This window comes from Hylaeus anthracinus, unplaced genomic scaffold (genome assembly GCF_026225885.1).
Source record: "Hylaeus anthracinus isolate JK02 unplaced genomic scaffold, UHH_iyHylAnth1.0_haploid 11982, whole genome shotgun sequence".
Classification (NCBI taxonomy): domain Eukaryota; kingdom Metazoa; phylum Arthropoda; class Insecta; order Hymenoptera; family Colletidae; genus Hylaeus; species Hylaeus anthracinus.
The window spans coordinates 5,182,341-5,209,096 of NW_026534330.1; the positions used below are offsets into that span (position 1 = coordinate 5,182,341).

General features: G+C 42.8%; 2 protein-coding genes across 2 annotated transcripts; both read right to left on the reverse strand.

Annotated features, from left to right (window-relative positions):
• Positions 1–6,278: 6,278 nt before the first annotated feature.
• On the reverse strand, positions 6,279–8,269 carry LOC128886273 (uncharacterized). The gene is made up of 2 exons (XM_054140984.1): positions 7,875–8,269; positions 6,279–6,435 (listed from the first exon to the last, which is right to left on the reverse strand). Exons 1-2 carry the CDS (start codon positions 8,267–8,269, stop codon positions 6,279–6,281), a joined length of 552 nt encoding a protein of 183 aa, XP_053996959.1.
• A 9,075-nt stretch (positions 8,270–17,344) lies between these two features.
• LOC128886173 (uncharacterized) lies at positions 17,345–19,999 on the reverse strand. The gene is made up of 4 exons (XM_054140817.1): positions 19,874–19,999; positions 18,784–18,967; positions 17,808–17,979; positions 17,345–17,631 (listed from the first exon to the last, which is right to left on the reverse strand). Exons 1-4 carry the CDS (start codon positions 19,997–19,999, stop codon positions 17,478–17,480), a joined length of 636 nt encoding a protein of 211 aa, XP_053996792.1. The 3' UTR covers positions 17,345–17,477.
• Positions 20,000–26,756: the final 6,757 nt, after the last annotated feature.

Here is a 26,756-nt window from a genome sequence, read left to right on the forward strand (position 1 = left end):
TCCCTCGTAAAGAGCACGAGTAACATCCAGAAGGTTAAATAAGGTCTTCGCATGTCTGACCAGTTCGGAGTATTTCTACTGGCGTTGATAATTAAAATCATCGACGAGGTATTATTAGTTTTCCATTGATCGTACTTGTCTTCTAGCTAGACAGGGCAATTTATTTAAATTAGTTTCACTTAGGTATCTCAAATTTTTCAAGTTATTAATTAAATTCGATTTTTTTAAAAGGCCATTTTCATTTTTACTCATCACGTCTCTTACATAGTTAGAGTAGAATCAATAAAGGGGGTCGATGTTGTTCACATAGATCTACGAATATGAAAAATTTGCAGCAAATCCATGGATGTGAAAATGGAATGGTTTCGTTGATTTTAAATAAGGTCTTAGCAGAGCGTGTCTGACCAATGCTGCCTATTTCTACTAGCGCTCGCCATTCCCGTGCTTCCCATTAAAAAACAATTTTCCCCCATTGCTCCCTCGCTTTCACGACAGAAATTACACTACCCCCGTTTTCCTGAACCTCCATATAAAGCAAGCAAGAACAGAAATAAAGCCTGTGGGTGGAAAGGAAAAGCACAAATCAACGTGCAACCGCGAGGAAGGGTAGGATTTTTAGGGGGAAGTTCGACACGGTGTCTCGCAGTCGAAGCGTTTCCTGAAAGCGAGCATTCCCCTGGTCACGGTTTGTTTCCATAGCGGTTTCACCTTTCCCCCCTCCCCGTTCCGTCTTATTTTACGTTCACGTAGCTCGTAAAGACCGTAATGGCCGCGGCAATAAAAGCGATACCTATGACGGAAGTAATAATACGTCGATGTCAGGGAAAAATAGTGGAGACGACGCCATTTATCTTTACTCCCGGCGACGACACACTTGTTTGCTCGTTCCCTCGCGTTATTTGCTTCCCAGCTCGGAGGGAAACGACCACGGGCAACTGTTGCGCGGTGACCAAATATTTTTCGAGAAACGGCTGACGTGCGGGGGGCGAGGCCGGGGCTGGAGAGGGACACTCGAAACGGGCAAAGTGAATAACTACTTGACCCTTTCGCCGCGGTGCAGGCGTAACTAACAATTAGGCCGCTTGTGCTGCGCCCGGGCGAAACGACTACGCAAGAATCACAAATTTTCCATTTTTACGATATTCGTTGGATTTGAGGAATATTTTGTCTGGATAGGGTATGTTAATTATTTATTTTGGGATGGAGGTACATAAATACAAGGCAAGAGAAAATTGGCTCTTTCTAACAAGTCACTTAATTATTGAATTAGAACGGTGAAGTACACTGCGTATATAAATATCGAACCTCGTTTAGTTTCTTGCTCGATAAGTCACGTAAACCTCGTTATTACAGTAGTATGAATATATCCCATTCAAATTTTATAAATAATTCCACACGAATAAGATTATAATTTTGTTATTCATTCCACCAAGGATCCGTCTTAAAAAAAAAATCACTCAGTTTCTTCGTAGAACCCTCGTAATAAATGTTATTTATAAAAATGTTCTAAAGATGAAAAGCTCGACTGGGAACGCGAAAATGGGCGCCGTTTGTTTCGGGAACGTCCAATATCGGTGCTTGCCGGTGGAAACGTCTCCGTTTTCGACAGTGGAATCCAGCGGCGTTTCGTTTCCCAACACTTGGAAGGCAATTTCGAGCGGTATGCAAAGAGGGTCGAGCGAAAAACTGAAAATGTCCACGGATGGTAATTGGAGGGAGGGCGAAAGAAGACATTTCGAAGGTCCTGAATTTTAGAAGCGCGCCACGACGTGATCCGATTACGTTGCACCAGGCAGAAGACAGTTCCTTCAGGGTCTCGTTGTAAATAAACGATAGCTCCGCTGACTGGAAGGCCATTTTGCTGGACCGTTGTTCGATCGAAGGCCATGACTTCCTCGGAGCTATCCCGGCAGGCTGCATTTCTTGAATATTTCAGCCGGGATAACAGTTGGCCTGAGATTGCTTGATTCTCTGGTTGAGGTTTACTCGATGGAACTAATCCAACGGATGGTTGAGAGGAGAAAATTACAGCGGATAGTTTTTTGTAAGGATATTCTCTTTCGCGAGCAAGACAATAAAACGTCGAGTCAAGATTTCTCGAGAAACTCGAATTTTCACGGCGCGAGATCGACCTTGCAAAAGGGGCAAATTAAGCGTACACGTACACGACACACCGAGTTTGGTTAGGTATGTTCGTTATCAAGTTGAAGACACCTTGTTGCATTCCCAAGTAATTGAAAATGGGGGAAAACATAGATCAAGAAGATTTGGCGATGAACATAAATTAACTGGAAGCGAAAAATGAAAAGAAAAGAGCTTTGCGAAAGTCGTAAATTGAAACGAAGGAAATGAAGCAAAAAGAAAGCGAATGTAAAGTAACAGAAGCTGTGAAAAACGAGACCTGCTTCAATTATTTCTTTATGACAGAATTCTTTTTACAAGATGCACTAAACACGTTTTTCAAAATGTCTCAGAATATCGAGCGTCAAAATTGATCTCGTCCGTGGTAGCCTTTCTAACGCAAAGTAAAAAGTCGAATTGTGTTTTCCGAGAAAACTCGAATTTCTCGAGCATAAAATCGATCGCACGGCGAGGTGTGAGCCACCAGATTTCAAGATCAGAAATTTATGAAGAACCTGGCCGAAAAAAGTGACGCCGAGCGAGGAAACATGTTCATTCTCATGCCGCGTGATCCGCGAACCGGATTTGGCTTGAATAAAGAAAAACTGCGGAAGGAAGAGCGTATCTTTCCTCGTGGCACGGAGACGTCTCGCAGTCCGTCGAAGAATCCAAAGCGCCAAGGGTTTGCCATTTTCTCTGGCCCCTCCCAGCCCACCCTGTTCATTCTTCGGTCGTTACTTTCTGCCGGTGTTCTCGTAGAACTCGAATGAAAATACAGTAGAAGAAGCACGTCTCGCTGAATCGTTCGCACTATCGCGGCTACGTAGCAGAGCGGAATAATAATGAAGGAACTAGTGAACGTTCTTGGACCCACCCTAACCTCTTCAAGTGCCCACATGTATTATTTTACTTGACTCAAAAGGAACTATACCGTGTTCCCTAAATGAAAGACTTGTAATATAAATTTTTATTTTGTTTTTCTTAGATCTGGTTTAGAGTGTTGGTATGTGCAGCAGTTAGAGTTCAGTCTCTCCACGTTTTAAATTATATCTATAGTTCAAATGATTCATATGGTCTTCTTCAGGTCTTGATCCTCGCTTAATGCTCGCTAAAATAATTGTTCGCTAAATAGTAGGTGGACAAATTGATCGTGACCCTCTCTTTTTATTTTGAAATTTTCCATCGTTACTAGCTTATTCTTATCTAGAAGATCACTGCCGTAAATAATTACGTCTTGATCCTAGAGATACTTCTTTTCTTCAAAAAGACAGAATGTGCGAATGATAGCACATAGAGACTCTTCGTGACCCGCGGGTTGTTGAACCGTAATTGAATTTATTTATTAACGAACGGGAGAGCTCTTAATTCGCTCGGCGCGCCTTTCCCGAGTAATAATGGAGAGACAGATCTTACCTCCGCGGCCAATAGAACGAAGGAAACGTTTCCTCGGTTTCAACATCGTGATCTGTTCCTTAATTCTCACCAACTTTAATTAATAACAATGAGCTTCCTTAAAAAATGCACGACATATAAATAAGAAAGGTACACACTTAAATTAAAAACACAAGGTACATGTACCATAATTCAGAACAATTTTCAGCCTTCACACATCCGCAAGCATTCGTTACCTCATCGTTTCCTCGCACACACGCGTTTATATACACTTCGCAAAATAATTTATTATTTCCCATTTCCTATACGAATGTTGCACATTAAATCCGTTAGTTTCCGCGGAAAATTGGAGGGAGCAAGGGCCAACGGTTAAAACGGTATTAGCGTGAAAAAGGTGCGTGGAATTTGAACAGAAAAAAGGAAATTTGGGGAAAGCTTGTCCAAACGAGGTGAAGCGCTTCCCGTCGCGCGGAAAACACCGGCCTCGGAAAATATTCTGTATTTTCACGCGCACCAGTACGAAGTGTCGGATTACAAGGCCGATCCTTTTTCTATTTTCAGCGATATATTTCACGCTGGCCGTATCACGCGGCCGGATTCCGACGCGGAAAACTTTCCGCGAGATTCTATTAAAATTATGCGCGATCGCGCGAAATGCGGGGTAACGACGAGAAATTTTCTGTTTTTCCCTGTGGAATTCGCGCCTCGAGTGACGAATATCTTGCAGCGGCCAATTTTATTTCACGTTTAAGTATATTTATTGTGTATAACCATTACTCCTCCTTGTACTTTAAGCGTTTTCTAATATAAACTCATATTTTTCGCGATACAATTTCACACGATCTAGATTTCGCTATATATTTAATAAGCTCAAATCTGACTCGATCTATACCCCGTAGAAACATAATTCAGGTTACACCTTCTTCACATAAAGGAGCATAACGTGTTACTAAATTATCTCATTTATTAATCATCGCACGACCATTAACTCTAATAAACTGACGTGAAAAGAGGAGCTCCTTACGGTCGAATTAGATGCTCGTTCATTGATTAATAATCCCGTCGTTGAAAACAAGCTCTTTATTGCGGGATAAATAAATTCACGAGCAAATTACAGGCCTTAAGTTCTCGTATCCTGAGGCAAACGTTCTGCTGCACCGGTGATATAATCTTTCTGCTGTTTTTCTCCTCTATATAATATACACATACTATACAGATGTTGATCCCAGCTCTCCCCTTCTCTTTCTCTCTCTCGCTCCTTCTGACATACTTTCCTTGGAGCTTTTAAGCGTTACGTTACTTGGCTCACCCTGCGTGATAATGGACTATGCTTTTTAAAGTGCTATAACACCGGCTATTATCGTTTTGCAACCGGTTCAGCCAGAGCCCAACACGGTGGAACTTCCTGAGAAAACCAGTTTCCATCGATATTTCTCGATCGATGATAATCAGTGAACGCCACGAGGAAAATTTTAAGCGTTCGAAATCATTCGCGGATAGTCTTGATTAATCGTTTACCTGCTTTGGTACAACACCATAATTACTATAAAAACCTTTGCGGAATGGTTCTCAAATTATTTCAGAAATTCTATAGTTAAAAATAATCGTTGCTCATGAAACTGATAAATACTTTGTTATTAAAACAAATTGAAAAAAATTAGAGTACTGTTTCCATAAGTATGTCAAACAGCCCTGAAAAGTTTCAGTCCAGTATGTCCCGTGGTCCCCTCCGAAAAAAATCCCTAACGTTTTCGATTCGGGGAAGGAAGCTCTTCTTCTTATGTAGGAAGTCGCGACCGGAACTTCCGGTGTATTCGGGAATTCTAATCGGACCACTCGCGAGTAACTCGGTTCGTTTGAAGCGAACCAACCTCGCGAGCGGCGAGGATTCTTTAATTTCAGATTCCGACGAGAGCCCGCCGGGCGGAACTCGACGATTGCTGCGGGTACTTTTAGGGAAATGAAACTCGGGACCGTGAAGCTCGCGGCGGAATGCTCGCGGAAGCCAGGCGGAGTTAAGAAATGCTTTCACGGCTTCCGTCCCCCCTCGCTGCCCCAACACCTTGAGAAACGACCGACGGGGGCTCGGGGAGATGAATTTTAGGCATCGTTTGAAGACAATCGAGCGTTGAACCGACGACGACGGGGAGGGGGGAGGGCGGCTTCAACCTGTTGGAAGAATCGTGTTCCAACGGAATGCACAAGTTATTACAGAATATTTTACTCGAATCATATTTCGAGAGGTCGGTTTATCTCCCTACTTGAAGAGACAAAGACTGTTGCAGCGTTGCGCCAAAGTATATTCCTGAGAAAGAATATGAATTGCGTCTAAGGCTAAAAAAAAAGCTGTGTTTATCAATTTATGATGCTCTTGAGGAACGTGCTGATCATTATTTATTAACAATGGAGTTTCTATAAGCCTATAGAAAATTTCAAGCCTTGAATTTTTAGATTTCTAAAAATATTCAGATAAAACAAGACTGCAATGTTGTATCAAATAATATTCTCAATATTGTACTCAATAACAGTTGAGAGGATGGAAAGCCCCTTGGCGATTATAAGTCTCCCCAAAAACTGGTTAAAAATCGTTGCGCAGCCCCGGAAGAATCACTCTGAAAGCTTCTCAGGGATCGAACGGTACTCGTTCATGGCGAGAGACAGGAGCAAATGGACAACGCGGATCCGTTAGCGGCTCTAACGAGCAGGATTACGGGCGTAGCTGGCTTCACGTCTTCGAGGTTGGAATCCAGATTTCCAGCCGGGTCTCATGTGATCACCGTGGAAAACACGTCGAGCACACTTCTGCGGCATTCTGGATAAAGGGCGTGGCAGCTCTCTCCCGACACCTGCTCGCCCAAACTCTCGGCCGCTCGGTACTCCCTGTCCCCGTACTCGTCGTACTCCTCCTCGGTGCTGGATGGCCTGGAATTCCATGAAATTAATCATTCGTCTCGCGGTTAAAAATTTACGAAAGAACAGGCAATAATTAAAGGGAAATTTCGAGTGTCAATGCCGATAAGTTGACATTTTTTTTGACGTTTTTATAAGTATCTCTCAAGATTTATTGAACGGATTGAGCGTTGGTATTGGTCAGAACATTAACAGTCCCTCTGGATTAAAGTTGCGCGCAAAATTTATTCAACTCGTCGCTTGACCCCAAAGTCGAGGAATTTTAATCGAGTTTACACGATCAACTTTAAACCGGTGCCAATCCATAAAAAAAAGCGTCCCAAGGGAATTCGGTTAACAGAATCCGAAACTCAAACTTTCACGCTTTGAAATATTTTTATTACATCGTTTTCCGGTTATTATTCACGCAATTACTGTCGGTATGCACACGTGATCTTTTAAAAATTCTCTTCGCTTTACGACTCGTTCCCGTGCAATTCGTCGCACCCTCCCCCCCCCCCCCGCGAGAGATCGCGGCAGGAGAAACGGGGTGGAAAAGAATTCGGTTGGAGAAAGAGGGTCGAGGAGAGAGGGCGGGGGGAGGGAGGGAGCGACGTGGCGTTCGCGGGATCAATAATGCGAGCGGATAGGCGAGAAACCCGCCAAGTTATTTCGCACCCCCTCTTGTTAATTGGCGTCGCGTTGTGCGGACATTGTTTAATCCTACGCTACACGACCGGCACGCAATTGTAATCCACTGTTATTTATTATGTCAGCGGTACTCCCGCCGCGGATTTTCGTCCAGCTTCCTGTTTGCGGCTCGATCGAGACTCGCAAGGCATTACGTTTGATCGAGGGGCCTCGTTTGATACTCTAGGATTGAAACCAATGATTAGCAATTGACGAGACAGGGTGTAGAATTTTTTCTGAGGAACCGACGTGGAGCTTGGAGAAGATTGATAGTTGAATAGGCTGGTGAGACGGTCGTAGAAATCTTAGGAAGTATAGTTATTCTTCAACCGAGGTATACCTCGGGAATCCTTAACTTAGTTAGTTGCTTAGAAAACAGAGTAATGGAACCCTCATGGAACACTCCAGCTTTCGGGTACTACACAGAAATCATCCCTCGCATCTTGATCTCCTTGTACAGAATGATCAACAAAGAATCAACCGGAAGGATTAAAATCAACTCCTGTGACCTTTGAATCTTCTTGTCTCGTATGCTCAGACTATAAAGGTGGAAATATTCTAAATCCTCTTTTGAAAGCTGCAGAAGGATCTACGCCATAGAGGGATCAAGGTATCAACGACGAATGGGATTCTTTCATCGAGTGTACCTCTGCTGTAGCGCGTTAAGTTGTATATTATGTCTCGTTGCGGTGCGTTATGTCCTTTGTTAGCCAGCCAGGTTAGTCGGGATTAAGTCTTTGTAAGCCTGGATTTGCGTTCGAATGCCTGCGTATTTTACTTACTTAAAGAAGACTTGCAACAACTGTCCAAGCAGACCGTGTTTGCCGTCGAAAGGAGCGGATGCGACCTCGCAAATGGCCTTCATCACGCAAGCTTTTCCTCCGAATCCGTACAGACCCGCCACTTTCTCCAGAATTTTGTAGATACTCCATCTACTCTTCTGGGTGCGGGAGTAGTAGACTCCAGGAACGGTGAAATCTGTGGCGTTGTCCGGCAGGTCGTAGATGATTTTGGCGAAGATGCCTATGATTATGCTCTCGCTGTCCAGTTGCAGAGGGGTACCCAGACCAAAGATCAACTGTTGACATGGGAAAATGAAGATTAATTTATGACTCATTGATTGGAGTCTCTTGGCCAAGAAATGACCTGGTCGAGAGTAGCTTTTACTTGTAGCCATGACTTTCATAGCTGTCATAGATGTGCACCTATTGCAATTATAGTGAGGATGATCAGAATGGACTGAATTGGCTAGCTCATTCGAGAGCAATTGTTTCGAATCTATCAGAGCTTGGGTGCCTCTTCATGGGCTTTGCTGGTCGAGTACAGTTGTTTGAGAACTAATAGAGCCTATAGCTCCTTTACAGGATTTGCTTGATAGAAGCCACGAAGCAGTAGAGATGACGGAATTAAAGAACCGGTTAGAGTAGGTCATCTCTCGAGTGCAATCGTCTTAAGTCTAATAGACTCGATAACCCCTCCGTAAGATTTGCTAGCAAGGAGAGCAACAGTGGGGTATCATTGAGTTAAAGAACTTGAGAGGGTGATTCACTCTTTCATCGCCATTCTTTCGAATACAACAGAGTCTACAACCTCTCTACACCCTACTACTATCCCTAACTAAAAACAACAATGGGATATCGTTGAGCTAAAGATCCCGAAGAGGTAGTTCATCCTCCCATCGCCATTCGTTCGAACACAACAGAGTCTACAACCTTTTTACAGCATACTACTACCCCTAACTAAAAGCAAAGGTGCAAAGAATCCAATTGAAACGCAACTCTGTTGAACTGTTCCCTATCTTGGGCCCTTTCCGATCTGCTGAAACATTCAGACGCAATAATAAAAAACTTTTGAACATCGTTTTCTTTCGTGTTTCCGTTTCGCCTGGTGTCAAACCCGCTTAATCCTGGAACGGTTCCGTGAAATCCGTCGTTGGGATGCTGGCGTGTAGCTACCAGGGGCCGAGATTCGATCAGGAAAGTCGCGGCTATAGCCGTTATTCATACGAGTGCGATGGGAGTGCGAAGAGGAAATTGGACGAGATCGGGTTGAAGTCCAGCGATGTCTGAGCGTTCCGGCGCGGGAAACGAATCCGGGGAATCGCTTCTCCTCATCTCTCGGAATACCATCAACAGAGCTTGATGAAGTGTTATCGCGGGGGCAAGGATAATCAGAAATTGTTGAGAGTTCGTCGTTGACTGTAGTAATCACTTTTCAAGCCTGAGTCTGAGATTATTAAAGACCCTCAAGATTCCATCATTCAAAAGCAAGAGTCCGTGGTGAATGCTTGTGGAATCAGAGTGGATTGCTTTGGAAGAAACATTAACGAAGATGGTCTTTAGGGTGGTAGATGAGGATCTATTCAGCTACTAGATAGATAGTCATATCCTTTGAATTGGAGTGTCATGGACAAGATGGAAGCTTATTCTTATTAGGGTTAGCGATCAATGGCTCTTGAGCTCAGTCAAATTATTTAACACAGATTCTTTTGCCATAACAAGGTCCATACTTTGGGTGGTAGTAAGTTTCCTGACTGCAACTTTTGTCATTCACTTTACTGCACTTTGTAGGTTTTACTTTAAGAATTATATATAAGGTAAGGTAAGGATACGTAAGAGCTTCCTAAAACTATTTATTTATAAAGAGCATAGAGAAGCTGATGCTGAACTTCAGAAATAATTAATGACTAGTTTTCCTGCACAAACAAGTACATTAAAGACTCACGATGAAGGATAAAAAAAAACTACAAATTGAGTAAACTCCAAGGTGGAGCCATTGAGGAATACAGCGGTTCAAGTGTCCACTACTTCACAGGCATACTTTGCTATTAAAAAGTAAAATCCTAGAACCCCTATTGGGAGGGTTCAAGAATTGAGGGGCATTCAAAGAATTATTAATAACCATTCTCATCTGTACCATCACTAAAGACACGTAAAGAAATCTAAAAATTGAGCAAACCCCAAGACGGGGAGCGATTAGGTAGCGACGTACGTATATCGTCGAAACCGGGGCTTGTATCGATCACAATTGGCAGCGGGCTCGATGCAAAAACGCTTTGCGCCCTTCCCCGTCGAGCCCTCCGCGAATCTCGTTAAACTGTCCTCCCCAGACGCGCGGCCCGAAACGATTCTCCGTGGAAATTCGCGGTTTTATCGAAAATTCATACCGGGCCATGATGCCGCGTGTACGTGCGCATGAATATGTATAGGGAGGGAGCCACGTAGCGCACGTGTGCGGGAGGGGGATAGGTATCCACCTGGCGCAGAAATTGGATGAACCCTGAAAGGTCAGGCGGAATATGTGTTATGCGAGATATCGGAGCGGGAAGATGGATATCGAAATACGTTATACGCGCTCGCCAAGTCTTTCGGGACAGGTTATTACTCGCGGAGCCGCACGGGTAATTGCCATGCTAATAGACGGGACAGATTTGTGGGTGGACGATGAGCGAGCGGGACAATTGTCATTAACAACGTGGATTATTCATGGTCGTCTTCGGCGTACCCGAACTCCCGTTATTATTTTCATTTCTTGCGGAGGTAATCACGACGTGAACACATGCTTGGGAGAAGTATTACCGGAATTAGAGGTTGTTGGGACGATGTTTGTCGTAAATCATTCTAATTAACTGAATGCTAGTCTAGAATGTAATGGATGTTTATGCTTTATTGTAAATGGAAACACGAGGAAGTTATATACTATCTTCTTTTTCTATGGCTGTGAAGATATGAATTTGTACGAACATTCACAGTCTAAGTACAGCAGGTAAGGATCAATCCTGTTGAAAATAGTTTGAATCAAGCAAAGTTTAAGAAATGAATGCAGAGTAGTTCAGACGACTCAATTGACCACGCTTATATTTTGAAAACTAGTCTATTTGAACAAAAGAGTTTGAATTCTGAGATGTTGTTAACAATCACCACACTCGACTCTAGAAGCCCAGAACTCACTCTACAAACAGAATTTCAACTCCCACCAGTAACTGCAAGTGGATAAATGGCAATCCAGAAGATCAAACACTCCAAAACCGAAAGATACAAGAAATGAAATAGTCTGAACCCTTAGGTGACTGAATCATCTTAGACACCTAAATCTATGAAGCTGAAATCGCTTTGGGTGGACTCTGGACAACTAATTGAAGTTTTTGCGGCCCCCGGTGGCCGGTCCACTCAGCTCCTCGACCGCACAAAGCGAAATCCAGTGGTCCAAGTGGGTTCAGCTGCAGGTTCGCGAACGGCTGGTCACGGGCTCGTTCATCCTATCAAGCCGCGCGGGATTGTAATCCGAACGACGACCGTTTCCAAACACAGTGGATGGAAAATTGGATGAGCCTCGGACGTGTGGCGCGGTTGGGAATTATTCAAGGAGCGGCTGGACCGTAAACGGTGGCTGGTTTCACGCGAGGCCAGCCCGCTGCGAACGTTTCTCTTTCGGAATAATTGAGCGAATCGATAATAATCAAAGTGGGGTTCCGCCGTGGGCGCCGACAAAGCTTCTCTCGGCGACACTTGCGAAGCTTCTCGGTTCTCTGCTTAAACGTCCGTTCTGGATGTTAATAAACGCTCGATCGATGCTTATAGGGTCGCTTGTCGTCGAGCAAAACGAAATTCACACGTGTGAATTTCGTAACAGATTATTATTTTTTTGAAGTTTGTAGCATCGATGCTATTAAGCCTTCGACGAGTAAGCATTTTTGAAAAGTACACACGGTTTATAAGTAACCTCTGTTCCATGACGTAAAGAATATTTCATTTCTTATACATATTTGAGTACATACTTTGATACTACTTTAATATAGTACTCGTCAAAGGGTTAATTAAGAGAAATTGGGTACTAGAAATTGCTGCAGCGAAAACGTGATACGACCTAACCCAGACCATATCTCACCTTCATCTGAATATTTTCTACCAAACAAGCCATTAAATCACTCTCCAAAAATCATATTTCCAAATACAGAAAATGTACATTTCACGAATTTCATTATCCAATTATTATCCAATAAGAAAAAATGTCCAACAATCGACTTCTTCAGTGTCCCTTAACTCAGCTTCTGCTCTTCAATTACTCGCCAAAAAGTCTGCTGAACACAGGACCGTAGCCCTCTACTTTTCCCGATACACCTAAGGCGAATGCCCAGTTCCACTCGAGCGACGAGAAGAAAAGCCAGAAACCAATCGCGAGCACTCGAGGCAACGCGCGACTGGCTACTCGATTGGCCTCAGCGACGGTTCGTTAGCCTCGTCGAGCTCAATCCGTGACGGTACGTACCAGAAGTTGCCCGGGATCCTTGAGGAAAATGAGAGCTCTGGATCGCCGCGAGTGACTATCCATCGTCCGTGTATCGTTCTTTCCCACGAAATCGTCGTTCTTCGGCGTCTGCGTCGAACACCCCGACAGGCAAAGTAGCGCCAGCGACAGGAAGACACTTGTCAAGTTCATTCTAAACGGATCTTCAGGTCCCACAGCACCTTGTGGAACGAGCAAGCGAGGTGGATCCACAATTCGCGACTAGTGATCCTTTTGGTCCACGCCAGACTGACGTCTAAGCGCGATAAGAGGTTCGACGAACCGAAGGATTTTTGCTCGACACCGATGTTATTTCCCGTTGTACTTTGCGAAATAACAAGAGTAAATATTTAAGCCGAGAACCACTAGGTCCACTGCAGCTGGTTCAATTGACTGATTCGCGCCGATGGAACCGCTAACTCGAGGAGGACGCTTTGGTAACGGGACGCCTCGTTAACGGCGGCTCTGAAAGATCTCGTTGGTCTTTGATTAGTCTTTGTTTGGGTTTCGAATTTGGCCAGACCTGTGAGGCCCTTCTGGGGTCTTTGATTCTTGATGTGCGGCGTGTTGTCCCTCGGACAGTGGACAGCTGGCGTTCGTCCATGAGGGCTTTTAACCACGAGGAGATTGAGATTTAATTGGAACCGATTGACAAATTAGCGGAAACTGTGAAGGAGATTGAGTGGGAACATGAGGACGATGATGCGATGAATTTATAGTTACAGGTGGGAACTTCAGTTTAGTGAAGAAAATCATAAAACGGGGGGTTTCGAAGAGGTTCGCTTGCTGTAGGTAGAATGGGCAGAGTCTTGTCGGGCGGGAAACATGACTTTTATTATGTATTGTTTACTTGTAATTCTCTTAATGGAGTTTTCTGATGAGTTAAAGAAGATTGACGTTAGACAAAAATTCGCATCCATTCCTCGTTAAAAGGTTCCGAGTAGATTCAAGTTTTATACCTCTAACGAGGGACCACTGTTACATTTAAACTACAAAGCATCTCAGAAAATGTGCCAAACAGAAATTACACTTCATCCAGAGTTCCATAAATCAGCAGGTACAAATTCCTGAACGAAACGAGTCTCGAAATTTATCTCAAGAAGATATTAATATACAGACTCGGAGAGACAGTAACTCCAGTAATTCATATGAACTCCTCGAGGGTGTTCTAACCAAGACACAAAAGTCCAGTTCGGTACATCGTGTACTTCGCTCGAAAAAAATTCGGTGGATTAGTCGTGTTCGACTCGAGACACGGAGGGAACCCTCTTAAATCAACGAACGACGTTAGTACGCAATAAAATGCTTCCAGGAAACGCAGCCAGGGTGTCCGTTCGGTTCGAAAATGGAAGAAGGCGGATGGAACACACGAGAGGAAGTCCTCGTTTCGGGAAAGGGTCCCACGGTGTCTGGTTCGTGACCCGTAATTTGGAAACAAGGTGGAGTCTTCGCGAACCGCCCGGCAGTCTGCGATCCCGACATTAAATTGAATTACAACCCCCGAACGGCCGTCGTAAAACTCGCTCTCGTTATGTACACGAATCTTTTTCCTTCGGTGGCGTAACCGCGAACGCGGACACGCATACCGGGCTTTATCTATATGGGTTAAACGACGTCCATTTGTCGTTCCTTATCCGCCTGGCCGAGACGTGCCGACCCGGAAATCGAAAGCTCGTCCCCGCGATTCGACCTAGCGAAAATCGATGGCTGGATCCTGGGAATCGTTCTCGAGGCTGCCAGAAAATTTCTACGAATTCTCTCGTGGTATCCATACTGTTTTATAATTAACAGGCATTCTTTTAAACGATATCATTCCTGATATTGGTTTCATAGAAGTTTGAAGAATGAGTCAATTTATGGAATTTATGGAATGGTGAAAATTTATAAAATTTTGAGAGTTTATAGAATTTAGGGAGTGAATATGATCGATAGAATTAATAGAATGAATGAAATTGATAGTGTTAGTAGAATCGATGAAGAATTCTAGTTTAGAATTTTTCAAAAATATTTTTTAGCATTGTTACCCCCACTTTAGCTAACATTCTACACAAAATGTAATTCAGTCTTGTTTGGAAGCTCGCAATGTTACATTTCGTGTAAATTGACGTTTAGATCACGTCAGCAGCTTGTGACGTTTACTGCGATTTTCGTAAGCAATTAACAAGTGTCTCAAAATAGTACCTTACTACGGACATAAATAATTTTTTATTTTTCTTTTAATCTCATCTTCGCTGTCCAGAATTATTCAAATTGAATAAATTAAATTATCATACACAAATAGTTTATAGTAAGTAAAGTACAATCAGTAGAAACGTAGAGTAAAGATATTTCGCATTGTTCTTCATTATTTATTTAATTGTGAGTTGTTCGGTAAAGCCGGTAACACGTTGTACATGGATAGCTTTGTTGCGAAAATGAAGTGCGCGAAGAGTGCATTTAACTGACGGAAATGAGTACAGGTCGGTGGCTGATGAGAATCTATAAATGTGTGTAACAACCGTGGGTGATTGACTATTCGCGGTTGACCACTTCTCTGTGTGATTCAATGTGCTGCCTGCAGCGGTGGAGGTTTCCTACCGTTGGTGATTCCTCATCATGTTGGGTTTGGTACACTTGCAGCTTTATCAGCCTCCGTTCGCACGCATGAGTACAATACTGAATTGCTCCCGTAATCTTTCTTGTCTGAATAACTTGCGTGAAACGGTGGTTCAACGTTTTAAATTTCGATCCATAGACTCTATAAAATATTTCCCATGTTCGCTGTTATATACAACAAAATCTTTTAAAAACCACATGAATTACCGACGTATAGTAGGCTTGAGTGGGTTAAATGATCCCGGAAATCCACAATGTTTTCAAACTCCTCAACGCGGCCAGTTTTACGTGTCGGATAATTCTAAAAAGCTCGTCCAGTGGTAATTAATTTTGGACCGCCTATCAACTCGCAGATACTGCAACTGGAAGGCTCGCGAAACGAGCAGAAAAACTGGCGGAAAACCGTGAAATCTCCGGTTAATACGTGGCAAAGAAGAACTCGCTCGACTCGCAGTTTCGAGCGAGGTTAACGCTCAGCGAGAGTTTGGAATTTTTCAGTTTCCTGTCAAATGTACGCGACGGAAAACTTTGCTTTTTTTTTTGTTTCTCTCTCCCTTTTTTTGCTTCTTTTTAACTTTCGACCCCGTCATTCTCGACAAAATTTACGGCTTTGCAGCTAACGGTTTGATATATGCGCGTTACAATCATAATTTCGGGAAAATACATAACGCTGTATCATCGGCGAACAGTAAGTAGAACGAGGGTGCGTTGGCTCGTTGCTTTCCCTCTCCGTTCAATTTCTGGTTAAATATTCAAATTCGCGTACGAAAGTGATGGACAGGGAATCGATAGCGCGGAAGTGTTCGATGGGAAACTTCTTTGAAGGAAAAAAATTTGTTTCAGCGAAAAGTGGCTGAATCGCTGATTATTAGATCTTTATGCAAAATAAAATCTTTACAAACATATCTACAAACATTGAATATTAATTAGGACATATGAGTCATGTGAAATAAATAAATTTCTTGGTAAAACATCGATATATTATACGTGACCTGAAAGTTACATGATCCCATAGAGGGTTAAGTAATCCGTCAACCGCACCAAGTGAACAACTCGATGGAGAACTCGTACGACAAATTTTTTTAACCCCTGCCAAGTGTCAAAGTCGAAACTTGCACGCGTTGTTGGGAGTCATCGTCAATTACCCCGTGATAGCAAGAGGGACGATGACAGGGAGTGTTAGAAAAGGCGGTGGAGAGAGACGCGGAGCTCGCGGTGCTCAAAGGTTTCGGCCTCGGTGGCGTTGTAACGACGCGGAAGCAAAATCGTATATTGTCGGGCCGTGTTAATTACCACGAATGGCTTTGCCCTGGAAAACCGTTCTTCCTTTCGCCCCCTCTCCGTCCTCGCAGGCGGTTTCTCTCGGTCACTGGCGTCACGGGCCATTTTTTCCCCTGCTCTCTCCGCTCTCGCTCCGCGCCCACTATAAATTTCAACCGGAGTATTTTCTCTTTTACGTGTACCTGTTATTGAACGAGAGAACTGCCAATAACGCCGGATAACTGCGTCACGTTTCGCCGCGAGGTCCCGTTCGCCCTCGCCACTTTCATCCCCCAAGCGCACCACCCGCGCCCTGCTTCGCGAACCGAGCGTCCTTTCTTCTCTTGATATTTCTAATATCGTACGACATCGGGACACATAAATTACCCCCCTCGAGTTTCGATACAGTGTTCCGTTTCAGCCGCAGCTTCCCGTGGGACTTTCTACTCGTTCTTTTTTTCCACTTGCCCCCCCTTCTTTTTCTTCAACGCGCTGCTGCTGTTACGGCACTGGAATCTATAGTCACGGCGATTTTTGTCTATTTTTCGTTGGGAGTAGTAACACGTGTAAGGTTGATTTTTTCGGGTTCGATTTTTAATTTGGGGGATAAGTATCGGATTTCTTGTCTTTTTCTTTTGTTTTACTGTCGCTCGGGGGAGGTTTTATTTGAGTGAGGGGAACGAAACGAGGATTTATTGTAAATTTAAATATTTTTGTCTGCTAATAGATTTCATTGTTCATACATTACCTTGCTCATAATGCACGAGTTGTTACAATTTTCAAGCTGCTTTTAATATTGCAACGCGAGAGTGACCGCTGAAATGGGTTATAAACTTATAAATATTCATAAATTCATTGCTTATCAATGTAACACGATAATATCGTTGACACGTTGATAGATATTGCGCAACAATGTCAAATTTCATTTTGGTTTATTTTCTTAAAATATTATTCATTTTCGTTCAATGAATGAATAACAGTTACGCGTGAATTAAACAATTAGTAAATCAGTTAAACAGTTACTTTTATTTTAAAGAATATTATAAATAAAAGAACCATGACAGGTGCATTATGTATGAATTGAAACATTGAAAGTAAAAACACCAAGAGTTCGACTGTAGCTTAACCCTTTAACAGCGAATGCAATCAGGGTGACTGGCGGCCATTTCGATTAGTATTAAACTGTTCCCTCGATGTAACATGTGGGCGCTATGGAGAAGCCTTACAGATAACGAAGCAAATGATCATTCACATACTTCGGTGAAGTACTCCAAGTGGCTCTCCGAGCATTCCGGAAATAAACTGTCGCAGCTCCTGGTTGCTTGTCGTCCCATGATTTCAGCTGCGCGATATACTCGATCAAAGTCAGTTCTGAAAGGGTCCGAAGTGGTCGACGGGCTGAAATCCAAACGAAATTACCCTATTTTTCCAAAAACTATACCGTGAATATTCTTTACGAAGAATGTAGAATACTCTCGATGCAGTGCGTTCGATCATTTTCAACTTTTCCTTCTTCCTGTTTCGTTATTTTATCTCGACGAATACCTTCTCTGCACAACGCGATCCATACTCACGCGAGAAGAAGATGAAGGAACTGAGCGCTAAGGCCATGAACTTTGCTGAAAGGTACCGCGGAAGCTTCGCAGATTGCCCTCAGAAGGCAGGCTTTGCCCGATCGTGAATCGCCAAGAACCGATTCCAGGATTTCGTAAATTTCCCATCTGGAGATGAGTCGCTCCTCGCCTTCTAGTAAAGAACACAGGTAAGAATCCAGCTCGATACAGGAGGAGAGAAACGATTAACAGGATCGAAACGAAGGAGAGAATCAACGGATAAAGGGAGAGCCGCTTTCAGGGCATTGTGCTCTCTACTGGGGGCGTTATAAGACACGCAACAAAAGTAGCCTTGTTAATATGTAAAGGAAGAGGATTTCCTTCTTATCCCGGCACTGAGCTCCCATCCCTGGACCCCGCGCCCCGAGAAATACTCGCGCGGATTTAGAAGAATCGAGCTCTTACACTGGGATCCGTTCCTGCAATAATTTATTTCGTCTAGTCACGACCCCCTCCAAAAAATTCGTTTCGGTGCGTTCAGGCTGCCCCGCGATTATTTCAACCAAGGATCAAACGAATCTACGTGCAAAAATAAGTCGAATTCGCGGAATAACTGTTTTCAGTACAGGGTTTCGTTTCTAAGAAAACAGGATCAATTTACTCGAGAACAAAGCCTTGTAGTAAAAAATGTCTTGCATGATTTTGATCCATTTTTACACGTAGAATCATCTGCTTGTAGTTTGCAAATATTGGAAAGCTATCTATACTGGGTGGAACAAGTAGAAATGGGTAATCTGGGATATATCGAAGATACAGTTCTTATTGTCAGAATTCGACATATTTAGAAATGTGTTTATTTTTTATTTTGATTCAATTTCTGTTAACGCTCCCTTGAAATGGTCATGCGAAATCCGACGAATAAAGCGCAGGTGAAGCCAGAGAAAGCGTCGAAAAAGTGCCGGAAGCGCGTCACTGTGAATACGAGGTTCTCGCGTACCTTGGTCCAGCGTGGGGTCGTCATTCTCATCGACCTCGACGCCGTCGCTGATCGATCTGTCATAGCGAACATATGGATCCGTCAAGTAGGAAGCGTTGTAGGGCAGGGCGTAATTAAATTTCATCACATATCCGATAATCAGGCTGACGTCGACTTCCATGGGTATACCGAGGCCGAGGATTAACTGGAACGGTTTTCAAATACACGAAGGTGTCATCGATCGTTTATAATAACCGCCAATCGAGTCCCGGCTGCCAGGATCGTTTCGCGACTGACGTTCACTATGCGGCGAAATTAGATCGGGAAATATAGGCGTGGGAGGCGAAATTCGTGACTTCCGTGTGCACGTAGTGCTCGATATACCGGAGAGTTTGCATGACAATCGCGTCGACGCGCAAAGTTGCCCAATTTGCTCTACGGGCGCTGGTGTTTCGGTCGTGAAACCCTTCCGCGAGCGGCAACCAGATCATTTGGGGCAACTGAGAATTTTAGAATTATCTTTAAACGTCGATTATGGGAAACGATGGAGAGGCGGTAACCTGAATGAGGCGGGTAATTAAATTTTGCTCTCAGATTTTTCTTCCAATTGTGTCGTAAACTTATTTAGGTAGTCTGGTGACAAATTTATTTAAAAGAACTCTGAACCTGATTTTGCAAGTACTGTACGTGCCATTTGAATTTTATTTGCGAATATTTGTGTATATTTAGTTTAAAATATTTTTAAATAATTCAATGTAAATTTGCTGTTCTTGTAAGTCAATAATATGCAAGTTTCTAGTAATTGAATTAGCAATTTTATATTTAAATGTACGTATAGCCGAAGCACCCAAAAGTACGTTATGACCAGAATCAAGCTCAAGTTCTGGCAATTCTTGAATTATTCCTGACACCTACATTCAATCGAAATCATTAAAAGTAATATAAATATTCTTCCATTAACTAAACTGATTTAACCGCTCCATAGATTTTCCCACAATCGAGTTGATTAGCTCGTTTCACTGGACTCGGGTAACCTACTTATCGCGAAACTTTCAATTAGCAGTCTCCATGAAACTGAAACAGCATCGAATGCGCATCACTCCGCGAGTACCTGTACTTTCGTCGGTGCTCCACTGCCTCCCGGTCTAGGGAAGACCAGGTACCTCTTGCGCCTCTCCAAAGCACTCGAGAGATTGTAAAACGCGAGCAAAACCGAGACAACAATCGTGATCCGCATGACGAACGCTCGAGTTGAACGCCAGACGCTCGTCAGACTTTCCGAGGTTATGAAACGAACGTTGTCAGACAGTTGCCGAGACAAAGAGTCGTTAATAGCTGGCAATTAGTTCGTTATCGCGAGTTGAGCGAATAATGAACCCGTTTCGAACGCGGTTCCCGTTAAACATTGGGATTCTCCTCGCACGAGACGGACAGGTTGCATTCAAACTGCAGTCACTGTCCAGGCTGCCTTCGGTGAAATTAATGCGGCGATCAGTTTCCATTCATGAACTCGCCGAGCTGCAGTTCCGCGGATCGTAAATTTTTAGAACGGCCGCTGCAATTAATGCGGTTCAACACGCGCGCAATTAATGGGCTGGAAGTGAAACAGGTTTTTTTTTTGTGGATTAAAGAGGCGAACATGCGAGCGGAATGGGTGCAAATTTAAATTTAAATTCAATGGAATAATATTTAGGTGTTTATTTCAATTGCTCGGTATTCAGGATCAGGAATTTTCTGTTGTACCTCGATAGTGCAAGTTGCTTTGTCGATAACGTAGAATACTTTGTTAATAGTCGCAGAAGTCTACATTACCCAGTTTAATCGGTTAGTTTCGGGACTCGCTCTCTGAGGTCGATAAGGAAGAGTACACTGTTGATCAGGTAGGGCCCAGCGTCGGTAGTGCAGGATGCTCTGTAGGCTGACTAGTCTTAAAAACACTTTTTTCAATTGAATGTAAAAATATTTCACGTGACGATAAATTTAGTAATCCATGAAAGAATTCCATATAATTTATATATTCTATACAAGAACTGTATGCGAATGTTTGAAAACGGTTATTCGATTAGTCGTGGTAGGTTGAGTGTTAAATTTAACTTTCTGCACACTCGTTCAACTTATAATAGAGAACATTCTACCAGCTAAAAAGAGGAAACAAATCTGCTCGATTCAAGCCCAGTCGCAATTTTCCCCAACCCGGATAAGCAAAGTGTAAAGAGCTATAATTCTAGAAATCTTTTTCGAATCGATCCCAGAGATCCTCCATGGGGTTCTCGCGCAGACGCCGCGACTCCTTAGGCGTCCCCCAATCGTATCGTCGCGTTCGCGCGACATTTGCATTATTTTCGTATTACGGTCGGCCTCGCGCGTTCCAGAACGTCCGGTGCGATCATAAATCTCCTTAACAACGGGCTGGAGAGACACCAAGAGAGGAATATATATCCGGAGCTCCGCGAAGCGGCACCCTGGGGATTGATTCGAACGAGAGACCGATATCGCGGGGAGTTTTCGCGAGTAATCGGTCCGAGGGATGGCAAGAGGGGGATTATCGTGAAAATTCGAAGTCTCGTGGCTGTCTTCGACCAGTCGAAGACATCCTCGCGTCGAATCAGAGGGTTGATTCCCTCGTGATGTCGGTTGGAAGCCGCGAGAGAACGAGGAGATGGTCCTAGGAGGGGAAAGAATCCGCTTCGGGTATGCGATTCGCGTCGAGCAGACGATTCTTGCGTTATCGTTACGATTCGCCTGGAGTGCACGTCGATCGTCTAGAATTGTAATTTCGAATCCTGCGTTGCTCCCTGATGACTGTACGCTCGCGGACGTTCGCGGACGCGCGAGGTACGCGGAAAAGGTATCCCATTTAGGCCTGGGGGAAGTAAATGCATTCGTACGCGCGGGTGAAACGTGCGTGCATATTAATAGCGCGAGCACGTGGGGAGAAATGCGTGGAATGTGGTATGAAACGTGTTGAAATATTTTGGTTGGAACTGTCTCATTTTATGATGATGGTGATGGTTGTTGCGAGTACGAGTGACAATGATAATGATGCGTCAGGGTGATTGTAATGACGAGTAGTTTACACACGGTGACAAGTGATGTATGAGATAAATGGGGTATACATTGTGACAAGGATAATTATACAATGTCAAGTAATGACAACTAAGCAAAGTACAGCTATGAAGACAAGTATGACAGCAAGTATAACTCTGCTGACAAGTATATCTAGTAATACCAATTTTACAAGTGCAATCGTCTGTGACTGTCGGCTCATTTCTAAGCCATGTTACCAGCCACGTTTCCAGCCAAGTAACCGATTTATTTCGCAATTCGGAGAATTTCATTTCTTTCCCTCGGTGGCTGCGAGCATCGCAGGAACTCCTTTCGCACCCTGGTCACATTTCCTCTGCCGACTTCTGCGGTTCATTCATCGTTTTTCAGTCGGACAAACGCTTTCACGGTTCCAGCTGCGAGTCCGGTTCATTTCAGCGACAATTTATTCCCATCTGGGCCGGGGAAGTCGAAAAAATGCCGCGTTACTTTCTTCCCGTGTAATAATTTATTTTGAATCTCCGTCAGATACTGAATAAAAATTAGACATTAAGAAATTGAAAGAAGGGTTAAAAAACCAAGGTTAAAAAACTTATTCACAGGTTTGGATAGGTCGGGTTTGCCTTATCAAATGTACATTTCTCTTACCTATAAATTAAGAACACACGTTAGGAATGGAAAACTTTCGCTAGAAATTAATTGGCGCGAAGCTTTTAGAGAACAGACCCTTGAATTTCAGTTTAATCGAATGAACTGGAGACTTTCGTTCGTCGTCCATTATTCGAATCAAATTTTCCCCATTTCTGTGATCTGTGAACGGGCTTGGACCGCGCGAGTCGGACGATAAATCGGCGGAATATGGCCGCGATTCCCAGATACCATAATCGCCGATCGGAAACACTTGAGCGTCGTTTCGAATCGCAAATTGTTATCGTCCGAGTTCGCTGACTTATTTCACGAGTTTCCTCCTCGAGCGAGGAGCGTGGCGCTTAAATATTGTACGAACATCGCGCAGCAGCGAAAATGACGTCGAAACCAGAAATTCTGAAGTTCTTTTCTCGTACGGACGAGTGAACCTTGAGAAATTCTCGCAACGTTACCTTTGGTTTATACAGCGACGTCTGAACCACTGTTACAGTATGGTACTGGATGAATTCGTTTTATTCGAATATTTCTATATTTAATCTAATTTCTAATAATCCTTTTCTAAACAAAATGTTTGAGGCATATAATTGCTAATATATTGATAATCCAATAATAAATTAAAAATAATTCTTAATATCATGATTCATTCTTGTAGTATACTTTTTGTTTAAATAAAAAGGGGGAGTGTGAATATCCGTAAATTTGAATATTGTTAAATATTTAATAATTCCTCGACAACGGCAAGGAAATATTTCAACGGGTATTTAATTGGAAAAAATTGCGATAGATCCGGGAACGTCGGGCTTCCGCGCGGAATTTCGAGCTGGCGCGCTTTGGAACAGATTTTTTACTATCCTCGAGGATGTGCCCCGGGATCTACGCGTCTCTATCATTAAAATTAGAATAGTCCTCGCTGGATGGAAATTACAGACCACCAGGAACTTCGTACCTACCGTGAAACAGGACGAAAGTCGAACGATATGTTGAACTCGACATTTTTTACTGTCCTTTCGAATGAAGCAAAGGCTTCCAGTACGAGAGCAAAGAACGAAAAAGTTGAAAATTCATTGCTACATTAATTACTTCGGTCCCCAGAAACACAGACTCAAAATTTTAATATTTGGGAATCTTTTACATTGAAATTGGATCATGCGGAAATTTCAAATTTCGATACATGAATGTATACAGTTTGAACTGTAATTAGTAAAATTTGCATTGAAAAATGTTATAGGAAATATAGTAAAAAATACAAGGCTTGAGTCTTATCCAAGTCTTATCCAAATGAATCATCTTTCGTGACATAAAGTAGAGTCTTCTTACTTTACAAAAGATATTACAACAATCATCGTAATTTAATGGGAAATTAACCTGAAATCGATGGGTCAGCGTTCTCAGCGGCAAAGTTTGTAAAACGAGTTAGTCAGGAACGCTGTCTAAATTTCTAGCGCTGGCACCCGAATAGAAACTCTCTTCGAAGTTCCCTCCATTAAGTAACTTCCTATATATACAAGCTCGCGAAGTTCTTTGAAACGAAAACTCCGACTATTATTTGACGCCTGCGAAGAATTTCGGAGGAAATCTGAAAACCTGTCGAAGAACGATCGGTTCTCCGTGAAATTCCCGGAAACGGTGTACGGGGAAGGGAGAACGGCGAGAAAAAGTTTGGACAATTTTCCCTCCCTTTCTCTGTGCACACTTGGCGATTTTGCAACGCAACCCTTCGCGCGAAGGCTTCCCTTGTAAATTCTGCGCAAGGGTCGCCCGCATTTTTCCACGGCAGGAAGGAGGAGTTTTCCGCGAGACACAGCGTTTCACGAATATCGTGTCGAGGGGAGACGCCACTTGGATGGCTGGAAATAAAGCTGATGTCTGAGATTTTCTCGCTACGACGCCAGATTTCTTGGTAATGCTGTTATTAACTTACGACGAAATAGAATTTAATTAGAAAAAAGACAAGGCAAAGTACTTATACAAAATAAATTTCACACCGTGACAATTTTTTCTCTCCTCCCTCGAAGCTTCATCTTGACACACTAGACATTACAAACATTTCTACCCACCCATTTGTTGTTAAAAAGGAACTCCTCGAATCGCTATTCACGAGTACAGATAAATCCTTTCGGTTCAAATTGTCGTAACATGCAATAATTTCCGAAAATCATACACGTACACGAATATGAAAGGTAGAACGTTAAGAGGCGGAGCATTTCGGAGCTTTTCAGGGTAGCAAATGGATAAATGCGTGGGGGAGACCGAATCTGTAGAGCGCCGACGGAGTCACGTCTCTATCGTAAACCCAGCAGCTCTGCTGCTATTAACGGGGAGCCGCGAGTCCTCGTTTTGGGATGGCGTTATCGAGCAGGGTCTCCTGGAAACCTGATGTCGTAATAAATCCACCTGGAAATTCATCGACACGTAACGAGCGTCGAATTCAATTATTCTTGCGGTGCAGGGTGACGAAGAGGGGGAGGGGGGGGAGGGGACGGCGATATTGATGAGAGTTTTTGCGTGATTATGCAGGCGGAATTTCTTTCCAACGTCACTTCGACGGGTTGAATACGATGGAGAGCTCAGAAATCGGCATAAAATTGAACGAGCAATTATCGCGGAGTTCATACTTTCGAAGCTGGAAATAACAAGGATGTGAAATAAAGAAAAAGCGAGGCAGGTTTGGAAACGTAGGGAAAGAGATCATTAGAGGCACCATGCAAGGGAAGGTAATTTTATGTTTATTTAAATGCGATGCTTCTAATTATATTGATCACATGAGGTAATATATTTTCTTTTGAATGGTTAGTTTAAATGTTAGTTTTAAAGTTTGAATTTTATACTTGCAATTTTAAGAATCATATTTAAATTTGGAGCTTTGTTGAATCAATGCAATCTGTATTTTTTTTTTTTAAATTGTGCCTGGGAAGAACCACATATTTATTAATAATTAAAAATATATAATTGAACAAGACATTTATTTGTGAGAATTTAAATATAAATTCACGAAGCTTAGAAATTACTGTCTCGTATCCATGCTACGATAAAGCAGTTAACGTTGCAGTTAACGATGCTCGGTTCGATAGATGTCAAAGGTTATATTGGAAAAAAAGTTTTTCACGATTTCGAAAAGTTTTTCGAGGAATTCCGAAGAATAGAAACGATTTTTGCACTTTGGGACGCAGCGACACACATTCCGTTTAATAATTACAAGGCGTAATCTTTTCTGTGAATTCGAAGCTGGCGGTCTTTGTTCACGGATTGATTCGTTACGCGTTCGCACTTCTAGCAAAGGGATTTCGCGGAATGATTTCGAATTCAATGGAGAAAAATCCGGACCTCTTGGCTGTGTTTCCAGTTGATCCATCATTTGTTATTCAGCGTTCTGGAATTCATTTAATCTCTTCGTGGACTGAGCTATAATCGGGGATAAAAATTAACTGCTTTAATTGTAGAAATAATTATTCAAATTTAAGTATCATATACTGTTCAACTGTTATTTTAAAATTCTACTAAAATTGAATCTACGGTGTGTTCTCCTCGTAACATGTCACTTTTTTAACTGATCGTTCTGTTCGTTATCAAAATGTCTCTGTGTAGACATAACAATGTTAACATCAATTTTAGTTATCAACAGGGAAGTTTGAGTGCCGTGGAAACTTTTAATAAATAAAATTGAACCAGTGCAACAGTGCTGCCGTTTTGATTAAATTCGAATGTTAACCATTGGTAAAAACTAAAACTCGTGTTTAAATTAAAAATGATATTAAAAAGTGTTACAAATACAAGGTGTACTATTTCTGGAAATTCAAAAATTAATAGAATATCCTAAAATTATCTACCTTAACGAAGACTCGAAAGCCTAGTAGTCGAGAATGTTACACGCAATATACATACTACATGGACTAAATATAATGCTCGAGGCACTGCATAACGCTTAATGTAAAACAGGGGAAATTCTCTAAGTTATTCAGACGGAAGCCAGCAAGATAACTAGATAGAAAGGGGAGAGAACATATTTTCTGCTAACTCGATAGAAAGCAAACTTGTTTAAAAGAATCGAATTATACGTCATCAGAACCAGAAGATCTCCACAGTGGCGCAAAATGCCTCGACGATACACGTATCGACTCACAAGTGGAGGCAGTCCGTAAAAAGAAGAAGTTCGTCGCAGTACGACGATTTTAGTGGATGACGGGTATCATAAACGCCTCCATAGACGTGGCAGAAATAGCGAAACAGTTGGTGAACACTGAAACTTGACTTAGGAAGAAGAGAAAGGAGTGACACCACATCGACGACGTTCTGAACCCGTA

What these genes read in the sequence shown, in the direction of transcription:
- LOC128886173 (XM_054140817.1), bottom strand. Translation starts at nt 19,999, where the DNA reads ATGCGGATCACGATTGTTGTCTCGGTTTTGCTCGCGTTTTACAATCTC. An exon ending in GAGCACCGACGAAAGTACAG is followed by an intron (nt 18,968 to 19,873) that starts GTACTCGCGGAG and finishes AAACCGTTCCAG; the next exon opens with TTAATCCTCGGCCTCGGTAT. An exon ending in TTCCTTCATCTTCTTCTCGC is followed by an intron (nt 17,632 to 17,807) that starts GTGAGTATGGAT and finishes TTTGGATTTCAG; the next exon opens with CCCGTCGACCACTTCGGACC.
- LOC128886273 (XM_054140984.1), bottom strand. Translation starts at nt 8,269, where the DNA reads ATGGCTACAAGTAAAAGCTACTCTCGACCAGGTCATTTCTTGGCCAAG. An exon ending in TTGTTGCAAGTCTTCTTTAA is followed by an intron (nt 6,436 to 7,874) that starts GTAAGTAAAATA and finishes ATGGAATTCCAG; the next exon opens with GCCATCCAGCACCGAGGAGG.